The sequence below is a fragment of the Miscanthus floridulus genome, chromosome 2 (assembly GCF_019320115.1).
Source record: "Miscanthus floridulus cultivar M001 chromosome 2, ASM1932011v1, whole genome shotgun sequence".
Lineage (NCBI taxonomy): Eukaryota > Viridiplantae > Streptophyta > Magnoliopsida > Poales > Poaceae > Miscanthus > Miscanthus floridulus.
Window position 1 is genome coordinate 164,739,805 of NC_089581.1, and position 25,381 is coordinate 164,765,185.

General features: G+C 50.9%; 1 protein-coding gene, 1 long non-coding RNA gene, 1 other non-coding gene and 1 pseudogene across 6 annotated transcripts; 2 read left to right on the plus strand and 2 right to left on the minus strand.

The window, feature by feature from the left end:
• The first annotated feature begins 973 nt into the window (after window positions 1–973).
• On the plus strand, window positions 974–2,183 carry LOC136540458 (transcription repressor OFP7-like). Its single transcript, XM_066532467.1, has one exon. It carries the CDS (start codon window positions 1,014–1,016, stop codon window positions 1,968–1,970), a length of 957 nt encoding a protein of 318 aa, XP_066388564.1. The 5' UTR covers window positions 974–1,013; the 3' UTR covers window positions 1,971–2,183.
• A 5,366-nt stretch (window positions 2,184–7,549) lies between these two features.
• On the plus strand, window positions 7,550–10,533 carry LOC136540459 (uncharacterized). 4 transcript variants are annotated; one of them, XR_010779959.1, is made up of 3 exons: window positions 7,550–9,136; window positions 9,274–9,401; window positions 10,076–10,533. It is a non-coding gene; the product is annotated as an uncharacterized lncRNA (long non-coding RNA). The 4 variants fall into 4 exon arrangements; XR_010779961.1 differs by having other exon boundaries at window positions 9,281–9,401; XR_010779958.1 differs by having other exon boundaries at window positions 7,550–8,884; window positions 8,962–9,401.
• A 1,503-nt stretch (window positions 10,534–12,036) lies between these two features.
• Window positions 12,037–13,808, minus strand: LOC136537375 (uncharacterized; annotated as a pseudogene).
• On the minus strand, window positions 12,966–13,038 carry TRNAF-GAA (transfer RNA phenylalanine (anticodon GAA)). Its single transcript has one exon. It is a non-coding gene; the product is annotated as a tRNA-Phe (tRNA).
• Window positions 13,809–25,381: the final 11,573 nt, after the last annotated feature.

Sequence of the window (25,381 nt, forward strand, 5' to 3'; positions counted from 1 at the left end):
GCGAGGTGCCTGTGGTGACTTCGTGAATCTCGAGATCTACCGGCTCCGTCCTTCGGAGGTACTCATAGGGGTAGGGTTTTGCGTGCGTGTGTTCATAGGGGTGAGTGTGCGTACGTGTTTTTGAGCGTCTATGTTGTACTGTGTAATTCTCAAAAAAAAAAGTTTCAGCTCAAGCTTGAGTGACCCTGACTCGAGGATTGTTGTGTATATGTAGAGGGTGATTGGTTGCTTTAATGATGGAGAGTCGGGATGGAGAGCCGGTCCAGGATGATGGGATGCATGCTCAAATCATGCACCTAGTCCTGTTTGGTTGCCTTTGTTGTTGGTTTAGAACGAGATGAAATCTTGTTTGGCTGCATGCATGAATTAGAGTTTTGAATGTACGACACATGTGTCTTTGTACCATGGGTGCATCGTGTCGTCCTACATCACGAGAGAAGTGGAAAGCGAGAAGATAGACACATGTGAGACGAAGAAGTGAAGATGAATAAGATAGAACAGAAAAAGAATGCGAGGAAAGCGTACGGAAACGAGGCCGAGGATGGTCTTGAGCGTGCAACCAATCACCCCCGTAGCCTAGCAGGCAGCTCAGCAGCCAGGCTCGGATCAGTTTCCTGAGCCAGACACATTCTCAGACCACGAACCAAACAGCCCATCAATAAGCACCCTAGTTGCCTGTGCTGACGCACGCAAGTTATCACAAATAGAGCCGTGCTACTCCGTCTGTCATAGGAAAACACCATATGGCTCTGATTCTTGACGTTTAAGCACTACAAGCACACTGAAGATCCCTGTGCAGAAACGCAGAATGCACAGATGCACACAACGCTCGCTAGCTATCCCAGAGCAGAGTACTCCGTGTCTGGTTGTCTGTTCCCTCGTCCTCCAACCCCGACCCTCAATCCCTCACACGCTTCCTAATATAAAACCCGCCACGCGCCAACCCAATCGCCAGTTCGCCACCGGCCAGTCCCCGGCGCACCGAGCTTCGTGACTCCACCTCCGATCCACGCATGGCCAAGCGCCTCTTCTATTCCTGCCGCTCGCCGTCGGCAGCCGCCGCGGTCAGCCCCACGACCACCCTCCTCCCGAGGGACCCGAGCGCTCACCCGCCCGTTGTCCCGGCCCCATCGGGCGGCGCGTGCTGCCCTCGCCGCGCGCCTCGGCGGCGGGGGCGGGCCCAGACACCTGCAGCCTGCGGCGCCGGGGGCTGCGCCGTCGACTACGGCGCCGACGACCTCCCTCCGGCGCGTGGAACGCCGGCGTACCGGTGGCTGAAGAGCTCCCGCTGGCACGTCATCGAGGCCGCCAACGCGTACGCCTCCGACGGCGACGGCGACGACACGCCCCGCCTCAAGATCGACGCGCGGCGCCGGGTGCGGCACTCGCGCCGCCGCCGCCGCCGCAGGGTCCTCCACCGGAGTCTGGCGGGCCCGTCGAGCTGGTCGTCCGGGGACAGCGGGTGGTTCAGCAGCGACGACGACGACGGAGACGAGCCGTTCGGCGCCGTGGGGGAAGCGTCGTCGGCGCTGCACGTGGCGGCGGCGTCGTCGACCACCACGACGGAGTCCTCGTCGACGGGCGCGAGCCGGAACAGCGCCGGCGCCGGTGCCGCGAGGGGAGAGGAGGCCGCGGCCGCGGCGCTGGCCGGGGGCTTCGCGGTGGTGAAGCGCTCCGACGACCCGCGCGCCGACTTCCGGCGGTCCATGGCGGAGATGGTCGTGGGCCGCGGCATCTACGACGCCGACGGCCTGGAGCGCCTGCTCCGCTGCTTCCTGGCGCTCAACGACCGGCGCCACCGCCACGACATCGTGGCGGCGTTCGGCGACGTGTGGGAGGCCGTCTTCTCCAACCCACCGCCGCAGTCGCACTCCCACGGCGCCGCCGCCGCCGCTGCTGCCGCTGCCACATCCTCCGACGCTACGAGCTGCAAGGCTGCAGGCCTGCAGCCATGTCTCGTCCCTAGATAACGTGCTCATCGCACACGTATGTCTATGCACTTCTTTTAATTACGTGAAGCAGCTACTCTAGTATATGTAAAAATGCGATTATATGTACATGTAAATTACGCTGTCTGTTTACGGCGGCGGCTCCTTTCGGCCTGCTCCCTACAGCATGCATGTTCATGTCAAGGCCTCGTGTAGTTCCTTCTCCTAAAATCTAGTAGGATTGGCCGTACAATGTTTAGACACGTGAATGTATCAGTAAACATAGAGTAAAAAAATAACTAATTATATAATTTACGACTAAATGGTTAGACTGCTTTTTAAGCCTAATTAATTTATAATTTGACAATTCGGTACTAAGATAACACATGTGCTAATAATAGATTAATTAGATTTAATAAATTTATAGTGGTATGTAATTTAGACCCGTTCGTGTGTCCTTAAACTCAACTTAATTCGCTTTTTTCTATCTGAAATAGTGTTTTTTTCTCTAACAAATTCCGCTATATTCATCCAGATTTTTTCAGAATTTCTCCAAGCAAACGGGACCTAAGGATTAAAAATTTAGGAGGTGTTTGATTGCCCCTCTTAAATTTTAGTCGTTGTTCCATCGGATGTTTAGACACGTGTATGGAGTATTAAATATAAACTAATTACGAAACTAATTGTATAGTTTGTGACTAATTTGGGAGACGAATCTTTTAAATCTAATTAGTCTATGATTTGATAATGTTTTGCTACCGTAAACATGTGTTAATAATAGATTAATTAGACTTAAAAATTCATCTCGTGAAATACCGACAAATTATATAATTTATTTTTTTATTAGCATCCGAACATCCATATAATATCTTCTCGACGCAGCTTCTCAATTTTAGTAACAGCATCAAACAACCTCTTAAACAATGCCTGAGTTCATGTGTGGAAACAGGTGTCACGACTCTGGTGTCTGACCTGATGTGATGTGACCTGGAGTGAGCGTACGGAGTATGGCACTATTTCTCGGGCCTTGTTTAGATCACTTTCAAATTCCAAGTTTTTTTACTCTCTCCATCACATCAATTTTTAGCCGCTTGTATGGAGCATTAAATATAGGTAAAAATAATAACTAATTGCACAGTTTAGTTAGAAATTACGAGATGAATCTTTTGAGCTTAGTTGGTCCACAATCGGACAATATTTACCAAATAAGACGAAAACGCTACTATTCATCGGGTTGCAATTTTTTACAATCTAAACATGGCCTCGATCCCAATCCATCTCTGCTTTCTCCCGTGTTCAGTTCCAAAAGAGTGCGTGGAGTATTAAATGTAGACAAAAAAAAAAAAGCTAATTATACAGTTTGATTGAAAATCACGAGTCAAACATTTTGAGCTTAATTAGTCTATGATTAAATATTATTTGTCAAATAAAAATAAAAGTACTACGTTACCTAAATTCTCACTTTCTCTCCGACTAAACATTATTTGCTCACTGAATATTTCGTACGAACATCTTTCGCGTGCGCGCATTGCCATTTCGTGCAGACTGATCGCGGCGCAGACACAGAAACTACTCACCTGCCGGTGTTCTTTCTTGCACAGCACCAAGGCAGCCATGGCCCGGAACACCCAACATGGATGTGACGCGCACTTGCGCAAGGTTCCATTTGGTGCGTTGAGTTGGCCTGGCGCCATGGCTCCATTTTGGCGCGGTAACAAAGAGCAATTTGTTCAGCTTTTGGTGATTTGCTGTAACTTATAATCGGCCGTTCGTTTGAACTTATTCAAAACTACTTTTCAGTTAGAAAAAAAATATTTTTCTCTCACAACATTTTAGCATTAGCATCATCCTGAGTTAAATTTTAGTATAAGCGAACAAACTAAATGTCTTTTAAGGCGATTATTGTTGTACTTGCTTAATCGTTCTTAGGAAAGTGGAGTTTTGTTCTACAGAAAGCACTCACTTCACGTCCGGGCATCGTTCACTTGCCGGAGAACGCTGTGGAGAAGAAAGAAAGCAAACAGTTGACGCGATATGATTTGATGCGACATACATTTATTGACAGACTAGCTATAGGACGTTGTGAGTGAAATTGGATTCGTAGATCTCAAAGCGTCTTTATTCACGCTAGCCTTGACCTGGAGGAGTTTGGATTCTCTTGCACAACTTTTGAGCAGGTTTGTTCAGTTCCTTTCAGCGGCTACATAAACACCATGGACAGCCTATAGGCAATAGGCAGTATACGCCATACGTATTTGCATTTGCATACTGCTCCATTTTTTTTTGGTGCTGCTGCTCTGTTGGAGTAGTTGGTAAAGTGAGGAAGAAGTACTTACCGGTTGTTCGGCCGGGACGAAATAAAACACGGTTCAGGCTAAAAACACTGTTTATGCTGAAATTTTGTGAGAGAAAAACACTGCTCGGGCTGGAAAAAACAAGCCCAGCCGAACAATGTCTTAGTGTTCAAGGCTCTATTCGGCTGTTCATAAAGCCACTTATGTTGATTTGTATGACTGATAAAAGAGAAAAATATTATACCATGGCTTATAAACCGGCTATAGTTCTTCCAAATTGAAATGTCAGGTTTCCAAAAACGGGGGAGAATGAATTGTTGTTGTACTGAATTGGTGCTATAGTTCTGTATTTATTCAGTCTGTCCTCACCTAGAAGATTTGTACGTTGTGACATTGCTCATGCTCATCACCTGAAGATGCTGATGCAGTAATAAGTGATCGACCGGAATGTTTGCACCAACGGCCAGATGTTTGTAGTTCAAAATTCGAATTTTGTTATGTCGGCAGTTGACTATGTTCCATGCATTTATGTACTCCCTCTGTCCCTATAGTACCTAAAGGAGAGCACATCTAGTTGTTTTTAAGAAATCAATAAATTTAAAATGTTGAAAATCTAAAAAAAAGATAGTACCAAATAAATAGTATTAAATTATTATTAATCGAATTTGAAATTAAAGATTTTTAAAAGCGGCATGTACTTTTTTTTTAGATGGAGGGACACAGACTAGGGTTACTCGGTTGTACGTTCGCACGAATATTTATTCTATAGCTCGATCGTCCAGTCGTCCTGGATGTTTGATTCGAGTACAATCACTAGTCGATCCTACGCGTGTTCTGGGCTCTGTGTATCGGAACGCAGCTGGAGGATTTGGTTTGTTTGTGCAAAATTTATTACTGGAGACAGCACTACTACCAGCTACTAACTGAAATGCTACACCGCAGGACGACTATCGACTATACCAGCCAACTGAAACGCTCAAAACATCTCTAGGGCACTCTCAATGCAGAAATCACTATAGTTTTTATGGACATTAATTGTACTGCCACCTAAGCATTTTGCTGATGTGGCAAGGTAGTTATTGAAGAGAGAGAACAAAAATCATAGAAACCGGGTCTAAGTTAGAAACCATGTCTACACGAGAACCAAGACACGAAAGGATGTGATTGGTAGCGAATGGAGAGAGAGTGTATGTGATTGGATAAAAAATTATTCTATAGAAACTATCCATTGGAACCATGGTTTCTATACATAATGTCTATGAAAATTAATAGGTATAGAAATTATACGTAGTTTCTAGCATTGGGACTACCCTTAGCGCTTTGGACGTACACAGTGGTACACTGGCATTCCCAACGCGGTTCCATTTGTCCAGCAGCCAGCCAGTGGGCGGAGCGGCGGACGGGAACGGCCGGCCTTCCTTTACGTCTGTTCAGACGTGCTGATTGCTATGGGTGTGTTTGGTTTGAGCTATTATAGTAGCTATTAAACGGTTTAATTATTTTTAGTAACTTTAGAGTTGTTAGAGAGGACTAAAACCTTTTTAATAGTTTTTAGTCATAGCGTTTAGTTAAAAAGTTACTAAAATAACTAAAGGCTACTAAATTTAGTAGCTACTAGGCGAACCAAATAGACCCTAAGTTGACCAAAACTCAAAAGCCCCGTTGGTTTCCGTAAAAAACAAGACAAAATATTGTTCCACACGATTTTTTAAGAGAAAAATACACTTCTGGCTAAAAAAGTAAACTAAAAAATATGAATTATAAGGGAAGTGAACATGACAAAAAAAAAAAAAAAGATGTTGGCAAAAGAGCTGCTAGCTGTGACCAACTGACCACAAGCCACTGCAGCCGTGCACGGGGGGTGCCCAAGCGACGCGTTGGATTAGACCACATGGTCGCTATTCTATTATTCTGTGTGCCTGGCCGCTAGGTCCTTGGAGAGCTGGAGGCTTCCATTATCGGGTCTGGTTTAAATTTAGGATATAAAGTTTTAGGTGTTATATTGGATATCATATATGATGTTGTATGGGGTATTCGTATACTAATATAAAAATAAATTACAAAATCAATCAGTAATCCGTGAGATAAATTTATTAAGTCTAATTAATTAGTCATTAGCACAGTGTTACCGTAGCAAACATTGTCAAATCATGAAGTAATTAGGTTTAAAATATTTGTTTCGCAAATTAGTACAATTAGTTATTTTTAATCTACATTTAATACTCCTGTCCGATAAACTTTAGGAAAAAAAAACTAAAGGCCGCATGCAGAAAGCCGTGGACGATGCCGGCGCCCCCCTGATTTTGAGGGACTCGTTCAGGAAGAGGCGGCAGCATCATGGTGCAGCCACCTCGCTACAGAAGTAACACTAGGAGTATTATGGCGACGCAGCAAGCACATTGCCTTGCCTGGTTGAGAAGGTTGTGCTAAAAATGGACGAGATAATTTCTTATTTGACATTAGGAAAATGAATCGTTTTTTTCTTGGTCCTGAAATTTTCTTCGTTCCCTATTTGACACTCACTTTAACTTTTATCCCTAATTTGACACTACCGTCAAATCCGTTAGCTAACGATGTTAACTGACTGTTAAAAAGACGTTTTTGCCCCTAGAAAAAAAGCGGCGAAGCAAATTTGAGAGGAAAAAAACCTGCACCTTTTTTTTCAGCTGGGCGCATGCATCAGAGGCGGGCGCAGGTTTTTTTTCCTCTCAAATTTGCTTCGCCGTTTTTTTTTCTAGGGGCAAAAACGTCTTTTTAACAGCCAGTTAACACCGTTAGCTAACGGATTTGACGGTAGTGTCAAATTAGGGATGAAAGTTGAAGTGAGTGTCAAATAGGGAACGAAGAAAATTTCAGAGCTAAGAAAGAAACGACTCATTTTTCCAGTGTCAAATAAGGAATTCTCTCGAAATGGACAGGAGGTGCCTGGGATTACAGCTTGGTTTGCAACCGGCGGTGAAGTGAAGTGAACAGGCGGCGGCACTGCCTGCAAATTGGGCATTCCGGGCTGAGGCGCTGAGCGGCACCGCCCTGTTCCGGCCGGCGCTCCATCCTGTCCGCCGGTTCACCACTATTTGTTCGTGTTGAAAGAAGGCCGCCGGCTCGGCTGGGTGGTTGCCGGCCCGGCCCAGCCAAAAAGCTTAACACTCAGGTTATTATCTCTCCTGGACCAATCTAAATTATACGTTCACTCAGAAAAACATCCGTCCAATAGCCTCCAACCACTGTACATTTAGGAAAATATAAACATAAATTCATTTCATTTAAATTAAAGGCTAATATAACATCCAAACCAAATCCGATGGCTGACCGAAGAAGTTTGATGACAGGCTTCAAACGCAGCCGCCCTCCGCCTCATCACGCGAGCACGGTTCGAAGTCTGGAAACACGGAATTAAAAAAAAGCAAACGCCGGACGCCGTCGGCTACCCAGGCGCGATCCTCCCCACGCGCACTCCTCTCCCCACGCCGATCGCCGGTCGCCAGGCCGTCGGGCGCTGGCCGCGGGGCAGCGGCGGCGGCATGGAGCGCGTCTTTTCCGTGGAGATCCCCAACCCCTAATGGGCCCAGCCGCACCCTCAAATCGGCGGCCACCGGCGTTGTTGCTGCACCAGGGTGGAGGAGGAGCAGGCGGAGCGGGGGACCCGCGGCTGGGGGCGCTCCTTCCCCGACGGTTCCCCACCGCTCACGCCGGATGTGCCGCTGTCGGCACCTCCCGCATCGAACACGCGAGCGGACGAAGGAGGTTGAGGCGTGTGGCGGCGTGTCGCAACAGGTATGCCGGTGATGAGCACCCAATGGGTATTCCCACCCCTTCTCTGCTCTCCCATTTGTGCGATGCCGAGGATCCAAACCCTAACTTAAGCTATTTGGTGTACTCGGATCTGATCTAATTACAAGCGTGTACATGTATTCGTTTTTTCTTCAAAAGTTATCGGATCCGCCCTGCAGTTGGTCTTGGTTTGTTGGTTTGCTCTGTACAGATGGAGGGTTAGGGAGGAACTAACTTGTTTCTGTTTCTGCACCTGAACTTGCGAATCCAGCAGAAGCCATCGGAGAGTTTGGTAAATCTACTGCCTGATGTAGGAATGTCGCTATGCACCTTCCGCTGAGTTTAATAATACCAAAATTGCTGGTAATTTTGTCTTGTCATATGTCATCCTCATAATTTCTATCGATGTGTTACTAATTACAGCTACTAATATAGCGATATATAATCCGTAACTGTTTAGTTCGTCTGTTCGTTCATAATTTCATAGGGTACTATAACTCTTTCCAACATGCTTATAATTACAGCAAAGCATATAATGAACTGTTCTTAGGTGTAACTACTGAGCAGGAGCCTCAATCATCGACTAATTCTCCTGGCTATAGTTTGGGTGGCGTCTCTTCTTAATGCTTCGTTCGAGATCACCAGAATTATTCAAGGACCTGGTGTCCTGGTCTCCTGGACCAATGGATCAGTTGTTGTATTGGCCAGTTTGCTTATTTCGCCTTTCTTTTGTTTCATTATGGATTTTTGAACTATGACTCCTTTAGTGCTGTGAGCTGCTACTTGTATTTTCAATTGATCACAAAACTGCTTACTCAATGCATGTCATACTTTTGATTCACGTGCCAGCTAAATTTAGGAGCTTCACAAATGAAGGCCCTTCTCACTTAAGTAATTGTTCCTTATGAATCTATTTATTCATTCAGCATATGGCACATAGTTATGTTTTTTTTCTTTCTTGAATTCAGTCAAATAAACTGAGAAAGGCGTGGATATTATTGCTCGTTATGTCATAATTATCATACCTCCGAAGAACGTTTGAAAGAAATGATGGACAAGTCTCACAAGGCAATACAAGACGTTTTCTTTACGAAAACGCTAAGTTCATATGATCCCATACATCTGGATCTACTGCACAAGCAGGTCGCTCATATGATCCCATACATCTAGATCTCCGTACATAAAGCTTTCAGAGAAAATTTTATGATTATCGGTGCTATTTTTGATATGGTATTCTTATAATATGTGAGATTTTAGTACATTACGGAATGTAGTTTCAGTCTCCAGGTAGCCGGTGTAAACTGCCACGATTGTACATTATTGGATGATGTTGTTAGATGAAGCCACTGCGAAGCTGGATTTGGAGGCGGCCAATGGCCACAGAGTCGATGAGAAGCTTCCGAGAGAGGTACTGAGTACTGACCAGTGTTCTGATGTGTTTGTTACTAGTTGTGTTAAATTGTATTTGAGTTTAGTCCTTACTGAAGGCAGGTAGTGCCGAAAATTGAATCAGACAATCTATATACTCGTACCGATTGTTGTCCAATCAATAGGTTTTAGGTGCTCAATTCAGATTTGTGATGATTTTACAGCATGATATACATCACATGCACTATAATGCAGCAGGTTCAAAGAAATGTGTAATGTGTGATTTAGGATTAGCTGCTTGGTGACTATACTGGACTAAAGTTATGACCCCTGTTTCACTCTTGATCACTGACCATTTTTCTTATATTATGAGCTGCACCAAGAAGGTACTTTTGCTAATAAAAATAATAATGTTTTATGATTTTTTCTGAAACTGGAATTAGATTTTGCTACAATTAAATTGACATTGTGACCTGTGATGTGTAAATTAGTAGAAGTGTATGCATTGTAAGTTTTTATTTTATTGCGGATATGCATATAGAAACCGATCAAAACACTATTTTTAGTAAATCTATCGTCTTAAGACTGAATATAGGGTCTACACCGGAGATGATTGCCTCACCATTCCAAACATATGAATGTGGGGCATGCTCCACTATAGATGATTCCACTGGAGACTGAATGTAAGACTGAATGTGGCGTGTTTCTTTGCAGAGCAAGCAAGAAGAGGAGGCGACGAAGCTTATGGAGAGCACAGACAAAATTAAGAAGAGGTTGGCAGCCAAAGAAGTTGAGGTGCAGGAGGCCAAGATCACCCTCGACGCCAAGGTCACGACGATTGGCAACATCATGCATGAGTCCGTGACGACGATAACCCTGTTCGCTGGTCTGAAACTTGGCTGAAACTGGCTGAAAAACACTGTTCCGGCTGAATTGTTGTGAGAGAAAAATACTGTTCCGGCTGAAAAAAGAAGCCGAACAAGCCATTTTTAAGACAAGCGAACGGGACCGATGTGATCAGAAAAATTAGTTGTTGGTTATTTAGTAACCCTAATTATTTTAGTTTTCTGATTTATTTTTTCTAAAGGCTAGTCGTCTAACGTCCGAATGTTACTGTTTGTTTGCTGCGATTCCTGCCTCCGATAGGAAAAAAAAGTCTAATGGACCTCCCAACTTTTTTCTAAGTACGAAATACCTCTACCAACAAAAAAAAACGGTTTGTGATCTCCTTAACTTTTGAAACCGTGTGATTTGCTCTCTGGTTAGGCCTTGTTTAGATTGCCTCAAAATTCAAGTTTTTTCACTCTCTCTCCATCATATCAATTTTTAGATGCATATATGGAGCATTAAATGTAGGTAAAAAAAAAACTAATTGCACAGTTTGGTTGTAAATTACGAGACGAATCTTTTGAGCCTAGTTAGTCCATGATCGGACAAAGTTTATCAAATACAAACGAAACATAATACAGTGTCCAGATTCAAAATTTTGCAATCTAAACAAGGCCTTAGTTTGAAAGCGGCTCGGGCTAACATGGCGCCAGATCAGCCACGAGGAAGTAAATTGAACAAGGCGGTAGATCTTCTACGCTGCCACGGTCTTCCTGCTTGCTTGCCCTCCTCTTCCGTGTCACGGCTTCTCCCCGGGGAAGCTCTTGTTTCATTTCGTTGGCATGCTAACAGTAACAGAGATGGCGTTGCGGTGACTAAAAAAAAAAAAGAAAAAACAGAGATGGCGGGATTAAAAAGTTTTGCATCCAGTCTCGCAAAAGAAAATAAAACAAAGTTTTGCATCCAAGACCAGGAATGCATGAACCTGCTGGTGGCTGTGGGACTTTCTGCCTTCGTCCAGGGGATTTACTACTACACCGTAAGAGCAGCGGCAGGATCGGACGATCGAGCTGCAGGAGATGCCCCCAAATTGCTCCGTTCGCTTAGCTTATAAGTTATGACTGAAAAAGTATCGTTTAACTAATTTGTTGTGAGAGAAAAATACTATTCGTTGACTGAAAAAATATAATTTATAAGTCAAACAAATATGACGTCTAGAACACGATCCTAAAAGCATGTTCTAATTGACAGGGTTGCTCAATCGCAGGATCGTATTATTGTAAATCAGCATGTAATTTTGTAAGTGTGAGTATGCGTTCAGGAGATCGTCGGATGCCGCTTGCAAGCCGATCGATCAACGTTCGCATATGTGCCACGGCACTATAGCGAATAAAAAAAGCATTCTCTAATTTAGCCATTCCTTTGATATACTTTGTGAGAACTGTAATGTTTGCACTAAAGACCGTTTTATGGTCCTGCTAAATAATTCAAATGGACCGGGGTAAGACCCCTTGAAATAGAAAAAAAGGAATTAACACAGTTGTATGACATTACTTTTCGTTAATCAAGCCGAGTCTCATACATTATTTGTCCTGTTCGTTTGAGCTGGTTTGGCTTATAAGTCACGGCTGAAAGTACTGTCGTCTAGTTTGGCGTGAGAGAAAAATACTGTTTATTGGCTGATAAGCCGTGACTTATAAGCCAAATACGACCAAGCGAACAGGCTTATTGCTGTTTCAGAAAGCCACTACACGTCTACCTACCGTCCTGTTCGTTTGGGCTGGTTTAACTTATAAGCCATGGCTGAAAATACTGTTACCTAGTTTGATGTGAGAGAAAAATAATATTCATTGGCTGATAAGCCAGTGCTTATAAGTCAAATACGAGCAATCGAAAAGGCGGTACACCCGTTCACTATTGGCGTGTGGTCTTACACTGTTCGTTCGTTCTGGCCTTAGAGAGCAATATCAGAAAGCGACACAAACACACCCACAATGAAGCAAAGCCAGTAACATCTGCACGCAGAAGCGAGTCTTGCAACCGCAGGCGCTGCACCGGCGTGTAGCAGAAGGCCACCACAGCTCCGGGGCGGACAAGGATGGGCACGAGCGCCCTGTGCCGGTTGTTGTGTCCGTGGCCATTCGCCATGCCCGCCGCTGCCGCTGCCGGGGGCAGCACCACGAGAAGGCCTCGAGGGACCGCTTCCGCGTAACGCCGGCGGTCTACTACGACGTAGTACATCTTCATTCTGCTCTGCGTCTGCGCCGCGTGCGGTTCGCCGGTTGCCGGTGGTGGGTGGTTTGTGCATGAGGCTGCCGAGCAACGGTTTAAAACCCCGCGAAAGGACGCGTTTGGCATCCCTTGCGTCGGCTGGTTGGATTGGGGATTTGCGTCAGGCGTCTGTTTGTTCGTTTCGGCCAACTGATCACGGCGAAACTGCTCGTCAGTTTGGGTTGGATTTTAGTTGTTCGCTGCGGGGGAAGAAAGCCCACGAAGGGGTCGAAGTTGCTGCCGCCTTCTACAGGAATAATCTGGCCCAGTAGGCCGACATGGACTTCGGTTAATCCTCCTTCATCACTGAAAAAAACGTGAAATTCTTTTTCCATTATGCCCAGGAGACTGCATCTAGCAATAAGAGAAATGTTGCAAGCCAGGTGACACCTGCTATTATGGGGGTAAACTGTAAAGTTCAGAGAGCCAGAGGTGATTGATGGGAGGGGATGGAAGCAAAGAAGTTTGTCTATGCAATCAGCAACTCAAAATAAAAAACAAACTGTGCGGTGAGCGTGGATCGAACACGCGACCTTCAGATCTTCAGTCTGACGCTCTCCCAACTGAGCTATCCCCGCCTGATGCTGTTTTCTCATGACAGTCTTATATATCGCGGTGACAGTCCGCACAAACAGCACAGCAACTATTTCTGCTCATTTATTGTTGTACTTGAAAATATATCTTATTTTCTCGAATGTAATTATTCTTTCTCAATGGGCGCCAGCTCCAATCTCTACTGTAATGAACCAATCAAAATTGTACTAGGTTACCCCTAAGAAAAAGTCTCCCGCTGAGAGCCTTCAACCATTGTACACACAGAAAAATACACACAATAATTCATCTGCATTAAAACCAAATCCGATGACCACGATTAGATGTGGGATGTCAGGCTTCTCACCCCCATGCCCTCCTCGCACGCCGCACGCCGCTGCGATTTAACGCTCGAAGCCAATCATCACCGAATAAAAAAACACTTTCAAAACCTTCCGGGCCGTCGCCGTGCCGTTCGACGTTGAAACATTCCGATCGCCCACGCCCACGCGGCCACGCCTACACCCTTCATGGAGAGGAGGAAGCCGCGGTGCCCGTACGCGGCAACGCCCTTCGCGGAGGGGAGGGGAAGCCGTGACGCCTCCGCGACATAAAATCGCACCTCGGCGCCGCCGCTTCTGCCTCCTCGCCTTCTCCTCTTCCCTACCTGCGCCGCGGCAGATGCAGCGCACAGCCCTACCGGCGGCTGCGCGCACGACCTCCATCCTTTCCTGCCTTTGCCCCCGCTGATCCGCCGCAGCTGTCGGCACCGCCTCCTCATCCTGCTCCTCTTACATCTGGACATGAGAGCTGCCATTGGTGGACCTCGGGAAGGGGCACAGATCGGGACTCGGGTGCGGTCAGAGATGGACAGGAGGGGCAGACATGCTCGGGGCCGTGGCCGCACCGTTGTCAGCATCTCTCCCCAAACTCCAACAGAGTGAATTGGAGCTGCGGATCGATGGACCCGGCCAACCTCCCCTACCGCCACGCTAGGCTCACCAGGTGACAGCTCAGGTACTTAGGTGTGCATTTCTTCTCCTTTAGTTTCCATGTTCCTTCTGATCTTTGTTTAAAAAAATGTTCCTTCCGATCTACATCTGGTTTAGTTTTTGGCTTTGCTCAGTTTATCTTCTTTGGGTGCCTTCCATGTACAGAACCAGAGAACAGAGACATTGTTTTCCTATAGGTTTTCTCAAGACAGTGTAAGTTTTTGTGCCTCAACTTCCTCATTGGTAAAAAACTGTTCTTAGACGTTCCCTATCCCCATCATGCTTCATGAGTCTATATGTACTACTAATCTGTTTGGTTATCATATATAGCATCCCCTCCCTAAGTTATGTCGGATGGAGCTTCGTTGAAGTCCTGACACAATTTTCTGTATGTGCTGACACCTTGGATTTTTACAGCGGATGACATTTTGTCCATTCATGTTCTGCTTACCTGACTGCGAAACATCAAATGATGCCATTTTGTTTATTTCTGAGCCTAGCGCTTCCTTCCCTTCTTTTCCAAATTCTTTTTTATTGTTCTAATTCCTAATTGATTGATAATGAATAGAAAGAACATCCTCTCGTGACTATTTTTTATTGTCCGGCCATCTTATTTTAGTGGTATAGTTGGGAATTAGCTGTTCGAGTTTGATCTTGAAAGCTATATGATCTGTTGTGGCGACTGATTCAGTTTTAGCTTACTTTGTTCAGTTAATGATTGCAAAAATGATTAAGTTGCCTAAGCAGCTATCCGTATTTAGAAATCTTAATGCTAACATCAGTTTATTGGTTTGCTTCTTCCCAGAAAGATTTATTGGTTTGCTTCACAGCCAAATACATTAACACTATTTAGTACTTATCCTTCAGAATCCACCTGTATTAAAATGATCCTAGGTTCAAAATTTGGGATGATGTCTTTATGCTATTTGTATTTTCATTCTTCCTTAGACGTCTTGCTGCCAAGACTATGGCTCTAACTGCTATAGCTTCTAGGCCCTACAACATCTACCATTGCTTATTATGCCATTGAATTGTTTGACGAAATGTCAATGTTATATAGTAGTATGCTATATAGCAATTAAGTCTGAGTTGTAGCTGGAACTTGAGGACAAATATTTTATTTTTTATAAGTGCAATGAATTTTTATTGTTGGTCTTCCCTTTCGTAAAATTTCATTGTGCATAAGGGAGGAGGAAGCCGCGGTGCTTGGTGAGCTGGGTCTGAATGACGGCGAGCCTGGTGAGCCACGGTGCCTGGTGAGCTGGAGGAAGCCGCGGTGCCTGGTGCCTGGTGAGCTGGGTCATTGCAATTTGCAATAGCGTCTTGCTACTCAGAGAGCCGACCTCGCGTCGTCGCACAACGTGCAACCTTTATCTGCCTGAACGATGGCACGCTTTCATTGCTATATTACCTCAGTTTGCCGGACGTGGTGAGGAAACCCTACTGCCCGTCGCTACTGTCGGCCGGCCGGCCATAACCCCGGCGCCGTGACGAACGCGCAGCAGGCCACTAAACTCGGACGGCCCGGCTGCATCTACGGACTAGCCGACAGAAGATCTGGCCGGACACATCTCATTGTCATCGCATGTACTTCACAATGTCTACTATCAGTATCATAGGGACTCTGAAGTCTGATTATGAACGATTTTCAATGTGACAAATACTCTGCATTTGTTCTAAAAACTCTGGGAGTGAAAAGTTGCAAAAAATTAGCAGCGAATCAGAGGAGCTTGATGGCTTGACCCTAGCAGCCTGGCCTGCAGTTAACACACCATGTTACTACTAAAAAAACTAAAAAACATGTGTTCTATCTGGTTTTAGTTTCAGTTTTTTTCATATCAGAAGTCACTTCTTTTTTTCCACCATCTAATGGATTAGATGTCGACAATATTTTTTTCATTCTAGATCAATATGTACCAGTGCCAGTGTGCAACACTGCAACTTGACTGATATAAAAAAATACTAAATAATATTCATGTTGTCGGTGTTCCGGACCGGGGGGTCCTCGACCGACTAGTGAATTTGTTCTGCGTGCTCCCGATTCCGGATGGTGATGCAAAGGACACAAGGTTTATACTGGTTCGGGCAATCGGCGCCCTACGTCCAGTCTGAGAGATCGAACTTGTATTCCTTGCATCGGAGTGCTCGTAGTAGGGGGTTACAAGCTAAGGGAGAGAGGGAACTAGTCCCAGGTCTCGGCAGGGTGTCATGTGGGCCGTCTGAGATGTTGCTCTCAAGCGGTTGGAATGTGCGTGCGTGTGTGTGTGTTATCCGGTGCCCTCCCCCCCTAAGTGGCCCAAGTCCTCTCCTTTTATAGTTGAAGGGAGGACGAGGTCAGTACATGTATCACTATGCGGCGTCGTGCTAATAGGAGCAGCACATCTGAACCCTGTGGCCTATTCCTGTTGCGGCGTGGTTGTAGGAGTGATCCGTCCTTGAAGTACGGGGGCGGCGTGGTTGTCCCCATCAGATCCTGTGCGTCGTGGGAGCCCCGGGAATGTCTCGGAGTGGATGTGGCGGCGAACGTGTAAGCCGTGGTGGACAGATTGTGTGCGAGGCTAAGGCCCGGTCGGTGCTGAGGTTTGTACTGCGGTGGGGGGTCTCGGTAGGCACGAACCCCGAGATTGCCGAGGCCCCGATGTACAGTGCCGAGGCCTTGAGCGGGCGGCGGGTCATGGGTGCAGCGTTAGGACACAGTGGCCGGTAACCCCTGTCATACCCTGCCCCAGGCGCTGATCGTGGACACAGTGCTGGGACACAGTGGCTGGTAATCCCCGCCGTGCCCTGTCCCGGCCGATATGGCGCTGATGCGACTTCGGGTCACGTCGGCCATTCTGTGATGTTGAGCCACTGTCGGCTGAGATTGCGGGAGTGGTTGAAAGTATTAATGAGACGTGACTCGCTGTCGGGAGGGTCGGCCGAGGCGGGGGGTGACGGACCGCGGACGAGCCGGCCTCGAGCGATACGGAGAATGAGGCCTCGTGCGAGATGGAGATCAGGCTCCTTGCCGAGGCCTCTCGCGAGAGGCCTCACACGATACGGAGAATGCGCCTCCTGCCGAGGCCTTTCGTGGAGAGCCTCGGGCGAGGCGGAAGCGGTGTTTCCTGCCGAGGCCTTCCCGGGGGGGCCTCGCGTGAAGCGGAGTTGGCGTCAAGATGCCGAGGCCTCCTGCCCAAGGCTCGAAGCGAGGAGGGGGAGGACCCAGTGGGCTCGGTCACGGTGGAGGAGGGGCCCACAACTTACCTTCTTGCTTTTATTATTTTTAGATGAGACCTTGGCAACCTGTTTGATGTTTTGCTGGGGGTACCCCATCCAAAGGTACCCGACAGTAGCCCCCGAGCCTCGGAGGGAGTGCGTGCACTCCCCCTGAGGGTTTGCCGAGGCTTGGTTTATACCTGCCCCGTAGGAATTGGGGTTTGTTTTTTTAGGTTCCGGTGGGTGCGCGCGAGCGCACCCGCCGGGTGTAGCCCCTGAGCCCCCGGAGGAGTGGAGTTACTCCTCCAGGGGCTTTCTTTATTTTCGTGTTTGAACGAGTAGTTCTTATTGCATTTGCTGAGCCTCCAAGCGTAAGTTCGGGTTGCGGGGGTCTCGGCGAGGCTGCAGGAAGAAGCCCTCTAGCCTCCACATGGAGCGAGAGGTTCGCCAGGGGTCCCCTGACTTTGGGTATGACCCTCAAGCTTCCTTTCGTTCGGAAGGAGGGGTGGAATGTGCTAGGCTACCCTCGATGGGCACGAGCGTGGACACTTCCGGTGAGCTGTTAGCGGGTAGTCCGAGTGGAGGCCCAAGCCCCATTCGCTGGGGGACGGCTAGTGGTCTAGAGACGCACTCCAAGAGTACCAGGGGGTTTCTCTAGTGGGTGCCGAGGCCGTTCACGGGCCTCGGTGGCTCGGTGCCTCCCTATGGTGGGATCCCATTCGGATACTTCCCCGCCGGTCTCGGACACGACTTAGGGCGCCCCGAGCGACCGTTCGCTCGGGCCTGGGCCATTCGTAGGCTCGCCTCGCTATCATCCCTGACTCTGTTGCCCTAGGCAGCTGTCGAAACCTGTTGGAGGCCCAGCCTTCGAACCCCTAGACCGTAACGGGCTCGATGCCCTTTTTATCGTGATTGTAGTGAGACTTCTAGCGCGGTTTCGGACTGTTCGTCTTTGTCTTGGGTGTTCTGGCCCTTTCATCTGATCTTCACATGTCCTTTTCGTTCGGACAGAGGGTTAGTTTGCCGAGCCCATTTTGGTCTCAGCAAGGTTGCAGGAAGAGACCCTAGCCTCTGCGTGAGAGGGCCGTCGGGAGTTCTCCTGACTTTTTATACGCCCCTTGCGCGTGAGGGTTTGTTTGCCGAGGCCCCTTTGGGCGTGAGCCCGGGTTGTGGGGTCTCGGCATATTTGCAGGAGGAGCCCCCTAGCCTCTACATAGGGCGAGAAGGCCATCAAGGGCTCCCCTGACTTTTTATGTGACCCTCGCGCTTCCTTTTCGCTCAGAAGGAGGGGTGGAATGTGCCTCGCTACCCTCGATGGGCATGAGCGGTGGCACTCCCGGTGAGCTGTTATCGGGTAGTCCGAGTGGAGGCCCAAACCCTGTTCGTTAGGGGACGGCTAGCGGTCCAGAGACACACTCCAAGAGTACCAGCGGATTTCTCTAGTGGGTGCCGAGGCCGTTCGTTGGGCCTCGGTGGCTCGGTGCCTCCCTACGGTGGGATCCCATTCGGATACTTTACTGCCGGTCTCGGACATGACTTTGGGCGTTCCAAGCGTTTCACTCGTTTGGGTCTCGGCCCCGTACAGGCTCGCCCGTAGTCGCCCCTGACTCTGTTATCCTAGGGCGGCTGTCAAAACCCTTTGGGGTCCAACCTTCGAACCCCTAGATCGTAATAGGCTCAGAGCCCGGTTCCTTCCTATGAAAGGAACAGGCCACGGGAAATATCTTCCCTATCGGCTCGGCCGTGGGTGGTGCGCCTTTTAAGGCAGTTTCGTGGGGAGGCGAACCGACGCCTGCTGCCGTAGTGGCCGAGCGCGACGTGATGGACGGGACGTAACTGTCCTCGCATTTAATGCGGGAGACGTGGGTGCGTGGGCCGCCGAAATCGGCTCGTGGTTAACCGCGCCGGACGGGGAAAACCGCCCCGATTTCATCGCCCGTTCGTTTCACCTCCTCCCTGCATAAATACCCGAAGAGTCTCATCCCTCCTTGTCTTACCTTGCCTGCCACCTCCATCGAGCCATCGCCAGAGCAGCGGGTGCCGGGGAGAAGAGGAGAGAAGAGCAAGCCTAGGGAGAAAGCGAGAAAAAAGCGAGAGCGTGGAGGGAGAGAGAAAGACTCACCGCCGCACCCGATTCCTCCATCGCACTCATGGCCGGCAACGTCGTCGTTGTTGAGGCGGACCCTTGGGATCCGTCAGACATCACCGAGGAGATGCTCCAGTCGCTTGTCGACGGTGGACTCCTCCGCCCGGTGACAGACCTTAGCAGGCCGGAGTGGATTGCTCCGTACGGCGAGCTGGAGCTGAGGCCCCACGACGGCTACGTCGTGAGCTTCGTCTCCTTCCACGAGCGTGGCCTCGATGTTCCGGTGGACCGGTTCATGCGGACGCTCCTGCACTACTACGGTGTGGAGCTCCACAATTTTAATCCCAACTCCATCGCTCAGGCGGCTATCTTCGTTGCCGTCTGCGAGGGGTATTTGGGGATTGCTCCCCATTGGGATTTGTGACTCCACCTGTTCCGGGTGGGGCATACTACCGAGCCGACGGGCACGTCGGGAAAGAGGAAGGCATCGAGGGCCGGAGGCTGCACTCTCCAAGTGCGTTAGGACCACCTGCACCTCTACATTCCGGCCCAACTCGCATCCTCCAACCGCCGATGGTACACGAGTTGGTTCTACCTCTGTAACGACGATGGAGGACTTCCCCCTTATACTAGGCAGATTGTGGAGAGTTGCCCAGAGAAATGGAAGTGGGGCGTCCCGAAGGTCGACCAGCCCAAGCTGGAGCCGCTCCTGGAGGGACTGGTGAGGCTGCGGAACCATGGCCTCACCGTCACTGTGGTCGTGGCCGCCTTCCACCACCGGAGGGTGCTGCCGCTGATGGCTCAGCGGCGGTGGCTATTCGAGATGAGGCCGGGTGAGCCCGTCGAAGGCACCCGGATGTCTTCCTCCACCCTCTCCGACGAGGAAATTCACCGTCGGGTGGGGGAGACGGTAGATGTGAAGTTGAGGGGTGGCAACCTAACCCCCTTCGCGATGTGTCCGTCGCGGGGGTTCCTTTCGCTGGTAAGTCGAGCGCCGCTGTAGCCTTTGAACCTCCTCAGCCTCCCTTTATCCCTTGTTTCCTTATGCGCGTTTGTCGTTTCTTCAGGGGATGAGGGACGTGCACTCCTCCCCGCCGCCCGTTCCCGAGGACGTGGGGCAGCGGGCGATCAACCGCGCTCACGCCGACGCGTAGAAGAAGCGAAAGGATGCTAAGGTGGCGAAGCGCACGAAGCACATCCTTGCGCGTGAGGCGTTGGATAAGCGCCACCGTCAGCAACGGAAGGATGGTCTCCCGTTGGAGGAATCCCTGTCGACGTCGTTGTCGATGGAGGCCTCGGATGGGAATGACAAGGGCGAGGTGGGGCGAGGCCCCCTAGACCACCTTCCTGACATCATGGAGGTGGCACCTGGGGCGTCGGCAAGCAGCCCGGCACCCCTGGGAAGGGGAGCAGAAGTGGACCTAGGGCCGGCGGTGGCCCCCTCCGGGGCCGAGGCCGACATGCCCGAGGCACGGTCGTTAGGCAAACGCGCCATCAGCCCGGTAAGCTCGGTGGTCGCAGCGGAGCCGGTGGCGGTGGAGGCGACGCCACAGGCCCCGCAGAGGACCGAAGGGGCATCGGGGTCCGCTGAGGACCGACCGGCGCCGATGGATGCGGATGCGGCACCACTGTCACCGCCTCCGCCGTCGTGGATGAGGTTTGCCGTGGCAAAGCTGGGGCTGCCCTGTTCGAAGTAAGTGTATTTTTGGCGGGGTTATGGTGTCTTCCATTCGCTTTTTTGGTCTCGTGCTGACCCTGTAGGTTGATTTTATTTAGTCGGAAGCGGCCTACGAGCGACCTCCCCTTGGCGCCCCTTAAAGCACTTAAGGCGAGCCCCGGCTCCTCTGCCCACTGGGTGGCGGAGGCACAAGCCGCCATCCAACGCGGCGCGGCGTCGGCGAGGGTCGACCCAAAGGAACCGGCTGCCCAAGGAAGGGTTGCCGAGGCGGCCCCTACACGGTCGGATGAGGCCATCATGCCCTTTGTTGCCGAGGCTCCCGGGGCCTCTGGGGCTAAGGCGATGGAGGCCCCGGCACCCATGACCGCCGAGGCCGCAGTGTCCGCGGTCGGCGCTTCTACGTCTACCGAGGCCACAATGACGGAAGCCAGAGCCCCCGAGACCGCCGAGGCCATGATTGCAGAGGCTGGAGCCCCCGAGGTCACCACGGCCGTCGTGATGGCAGCGAGGCTGTCTGCGTAGGAGGCGGAGATGCAGGCGGCGGAGGCCTCGGCCGTGCCCTTGGCTCAGGGCCCGCCGTTGTTGCGGGAGAGTGCCCGGGAGACGGAGGTCTATCCGATCTCCTCCGACGATACTTCCCGGGCGCGGGAGGTGGTCGGCGCCGAGGAGACCGATGCCGTGGAGCAGCCGGCGCCGCTCTTAGACGAGGGAAGCTCGGCCCTCGTGCGGGTGTGACCCGAGCCTCGCGGGTGGGATCACCCGCGGGTACTGTGGCGGAGCCAGGACGACCCTGAGGGGGAGCCTTTGTTCGCCCTCGAGGACACGGCCGAGGGCAGGCGCTAGAGTACCTTCGAGCAGTACCGCGAGCTGGCGGAGCGGTCTCTATGGACGGTGCTGTCTGTGGTGGCCGACGAACTACCCGGAGTCGCTCAGGTTCGTGTTTTCCTTTCTCACGCGATGTTGTTCTTTCCTTGGTTTTGTCGCAATCGACGACCTCTGCTCTGCCTCCTCAGGAGCTCGAGACCCGGTCCCTCGGGAAGTTGGTCTTCCTTCGGCGGGAGAGGGGAATCTGGGACCAGCTTCAGAGGCAGAGGGGCCTTCTTGCCGATGCTAATGAGCTTCTGTCGGCACGAAGCGCGGAGGTGGAGGACCTCCACCTTCGCTGTGCCGATGCGAAGGTCGAGGCGGCCATAGCCTAGACGCAGCTCGCCCCCTTGGCAGCGCAGATCAAGGAGCTAGAGGAGGAGCTTACCCACGCCGTCAGCGATCGGGATGCCTTCAGGTCCTGGGCTGAAGAAGCGACGGCCTCGGGCAAGGCCCTCGCTGGGTAGCTGGGGGCAGAGGAGAGTGCGCACCGGTTGACCAAAGGCGCTCTGAACGAGGCCCTTGCTTTGGTTGAGGCCTCACAGATCGAGGCTGTGGTTTTGAGGGGGACGGTCGAGGGTGAGTTTGAGTCCCCTTGTTTTGCTTTCTTCCTCTTATGTTCGCTTCCTAACTTCCTTGTATGACACAGAGCTGGGGAGTGAAGCCTCCAGGGCGGCCGAGGCCTCTCGAGTCGAGGCCCAGCGGTTGAAGGAGCAAGCCGAGGCCTGTCAGGACAAGACCCGACGCTGGGAGCTGAAGGCCAAGGGTGAGCTCTGTGGGCTTCTGTCCCTAACTTAGGTTGTTTTTTCTCTGGCTCGACCTTATTCCATTTTCCGTGGTGCAGAGTCAGAAGCGGAGATCGTTCGGGCCGCCGAGGCTTCTAGCGCGGTGCAGACGATGCTCGAGACCGAGATCGGGGAGCACGAGGCGCTAAAGTGTGCTGCCCTTTCCACCTGCGAGGCCCTGGAAGTCGAGGGGGTTCAGTCGGGCAGCTCCCTTGGGAGCCGCTTGATTGCGCTGAGCAGCCAGATGCGCGAGCAGCTCCGAGGGGCGCTGCGCACGGGTGTTAAGCGGGCGATGGCCGTCATCTCCTCTCACTACCTTGGCGTCGACCTCCCGGCCATCAGTGATGGCTACGTTCTGCCTGATGATGACGAGGAGGCCCACGCGGCGGTCGCGAAGCTGCTGGAGGTGGCGGAAGGCCCTGGCATGGCGTTAGCGACGCTCTTTGAAGATAAGATGGTTTCTCCCCTACCATCTACCGGTGCTGGAGGCCCTGAGCCTTAATCTGGGCCCTGGGGGCTATGTAAAGATAGAATAGGGGTTATTTTTGTATCATAACATTTGTGGCCGTCGAGGCCTTTATTTCTGACGTATTTGTGCTTCTTAGTCGTTTTTCTCATGTTTCCGAGCCTTTGCCCTCTGTTGCTCCTGATCAGATTTCGTTTGCAAAACACCCCTTTGGAGCCTAAGCCGTCCCTTGAGCGAGAGGTGGTGAGGGAGTGCCGTAGCCCGGGGGCATAGGCCGTCTCGCGACTCTACCGGCCTCTTGCTTAGGAAACAGACCTTAGTTCGAGGAGTCTCTACAAGTGATTCGTCAGAGCTTGCTAGAGTCTTGGCGAAGGAATTTTTGCGAAAAAACACTAAGGAGTGGTGCGTGGGACCTAGGGGGAGTCTGCCATTTAGCCCTCGAGGGAGGCTTGGTTCTACCGAGGCATAACCGAGTCTCCCTTGTCACCTTTATTATGCTGCCAAGACCTACGATGGGCCTGGGGGGTTTCTCAAAAAATAAGACCAATTAAAGAACGCTTAGTAATTGTATTTCGAGAAACGACATATACAATGCTTGGAAATTTAGGGATAAAAGCGATGTAGCTATTCTATATTCCAAGCGTTGGTGAAGATTTCGCCGCTCTCGTTGGCCAGCTTGTAGGTCCCGGGCTTTAGTACTTGGGCGATGATGTACGGTCCTTCCCATAGTGGGGTCAGCTTGTGGCGACCCTTGTTGCTCTGTGCTAGCCTCAACACCAGGTCGCCTACCTTCAAGTTTCTGCCTCGGACGTGTCGGGCCTGGTAGCGCCGCAGGCTCTGCTGGTACTTGGCCAAGTGTAGTAGCGTGACGTCTCGGGCTTCCTCTAGCTGATCGAGGGCGTCCTCTCGGGTGGTTCGGTTGCTTTGTTTGTTATAGGCTTGCAGCCTCGGGGAACCATATTCCAGGTCGGTGGGGAGGATGGCCTCGGCCCCATAGACTAGGAAGAAAGGCGTGAACCCCGTGGCTCGGCTTGGAGTGTTCCTCAAGCTCCAGATGACCGACGGGAGTTCGGCGAGCCATTTCTTGCTGAACTTTTTCAATCGGCTGTGAATTCTTGGCTTGAGGCCCTGCAGGATCATGCCGTTACCGTAGAGGATGTTGAGGCCGCTGCCTCCGTCCATCAACACCTTGGAGAGGCGGGTGTTGCTGATGATCGGGTCGATGACCAGTGGGTATTGCCCAGGATTCGGAATACAGTCGGGGTGATCATCTCGATCAAAGGTGATCACCTCTTGAGACCAGTCGAGGTACTAGGGGGTGGCCACCTTGACCGAGAAGACCTCTCGATGTTCCCTCTTGCACTGCCATGCCATAAGGCATGCCGAGGGCCCACCGAAGATCATGAAAGCATTGCGTACCTCGGGGAACCTGTCGTCCTTGTCTTTGTCCCGACTGCTGGCCCCCTTCTGCTTGGTGTCGTCGTCGGGGAGCCTGAGCCAGGCATAGTAGCGCCGTAGCATGGTGCAATCTTTGAGAGCGTGCCTGACTGGGCTCTGGTGGTAAGGGCAGGGTTTCTTGAGCATGTCGTCGAAGGGCCTAGGGCCTTTGGAGCCTCGGGGATTCTTGCGCTCTGTGGCCGTGACCAGATTAGCCTCCAGGACCTCCTGCTTCCTCAGGCGCCCCTTTTTCTTTTTCCTAGGGAGGTGGGAGGCTGAGGCCTCGGGGGCCTCCTCCCTCCGCTTACCCTTGGTGTCGGTGTCAGGGAAGATGGCTCCGACAGCCTCTTCGCCCGAGGCGAAGCTGGTGGCAATGTCGAGGAGCGCGGCGGCAGAGCGCGGTACGTTGCGACCTAATTCTCGGACCAAGTCCTGACAAGTGGTGCTAGAGAGGAAAGCCTGGACGATCTCCGAGTCGCCGACGCTGGGTAGCTCGGTGCACTATTTGGAGAAGCACCGGATGAAGTCTCGGAGAGACTTGCCCGGCTTCTGGCGATAGCTCTTAAGATCCCAGGAATTCCTAGGGCGCATGTATGTGCCCTGGAAGTTTCCGACGAAGATCCTTACCAAGTCACGCCAGTCGTGGATTTGAGAGGGAGGGAGATGCTCGAGCCAGGCTCGTGCTGAGTCCGACAAGAGCAAGGGGAGATTACGGATGATGAGCAGGTCATTGTCCGCACCGCCCAGCTGGCAGGCCAGGCGGTAATCAGCGAGCTAGAGTTCCGGGTTGGTTTCGCCGCTGTACTTCATGAGATTGGCTGGCTGTCGGAACCAGGCGAGGAAAGGAGCAGCGCGGATGGCCCTGCTGAAGACCCGAGGGCCTGGCG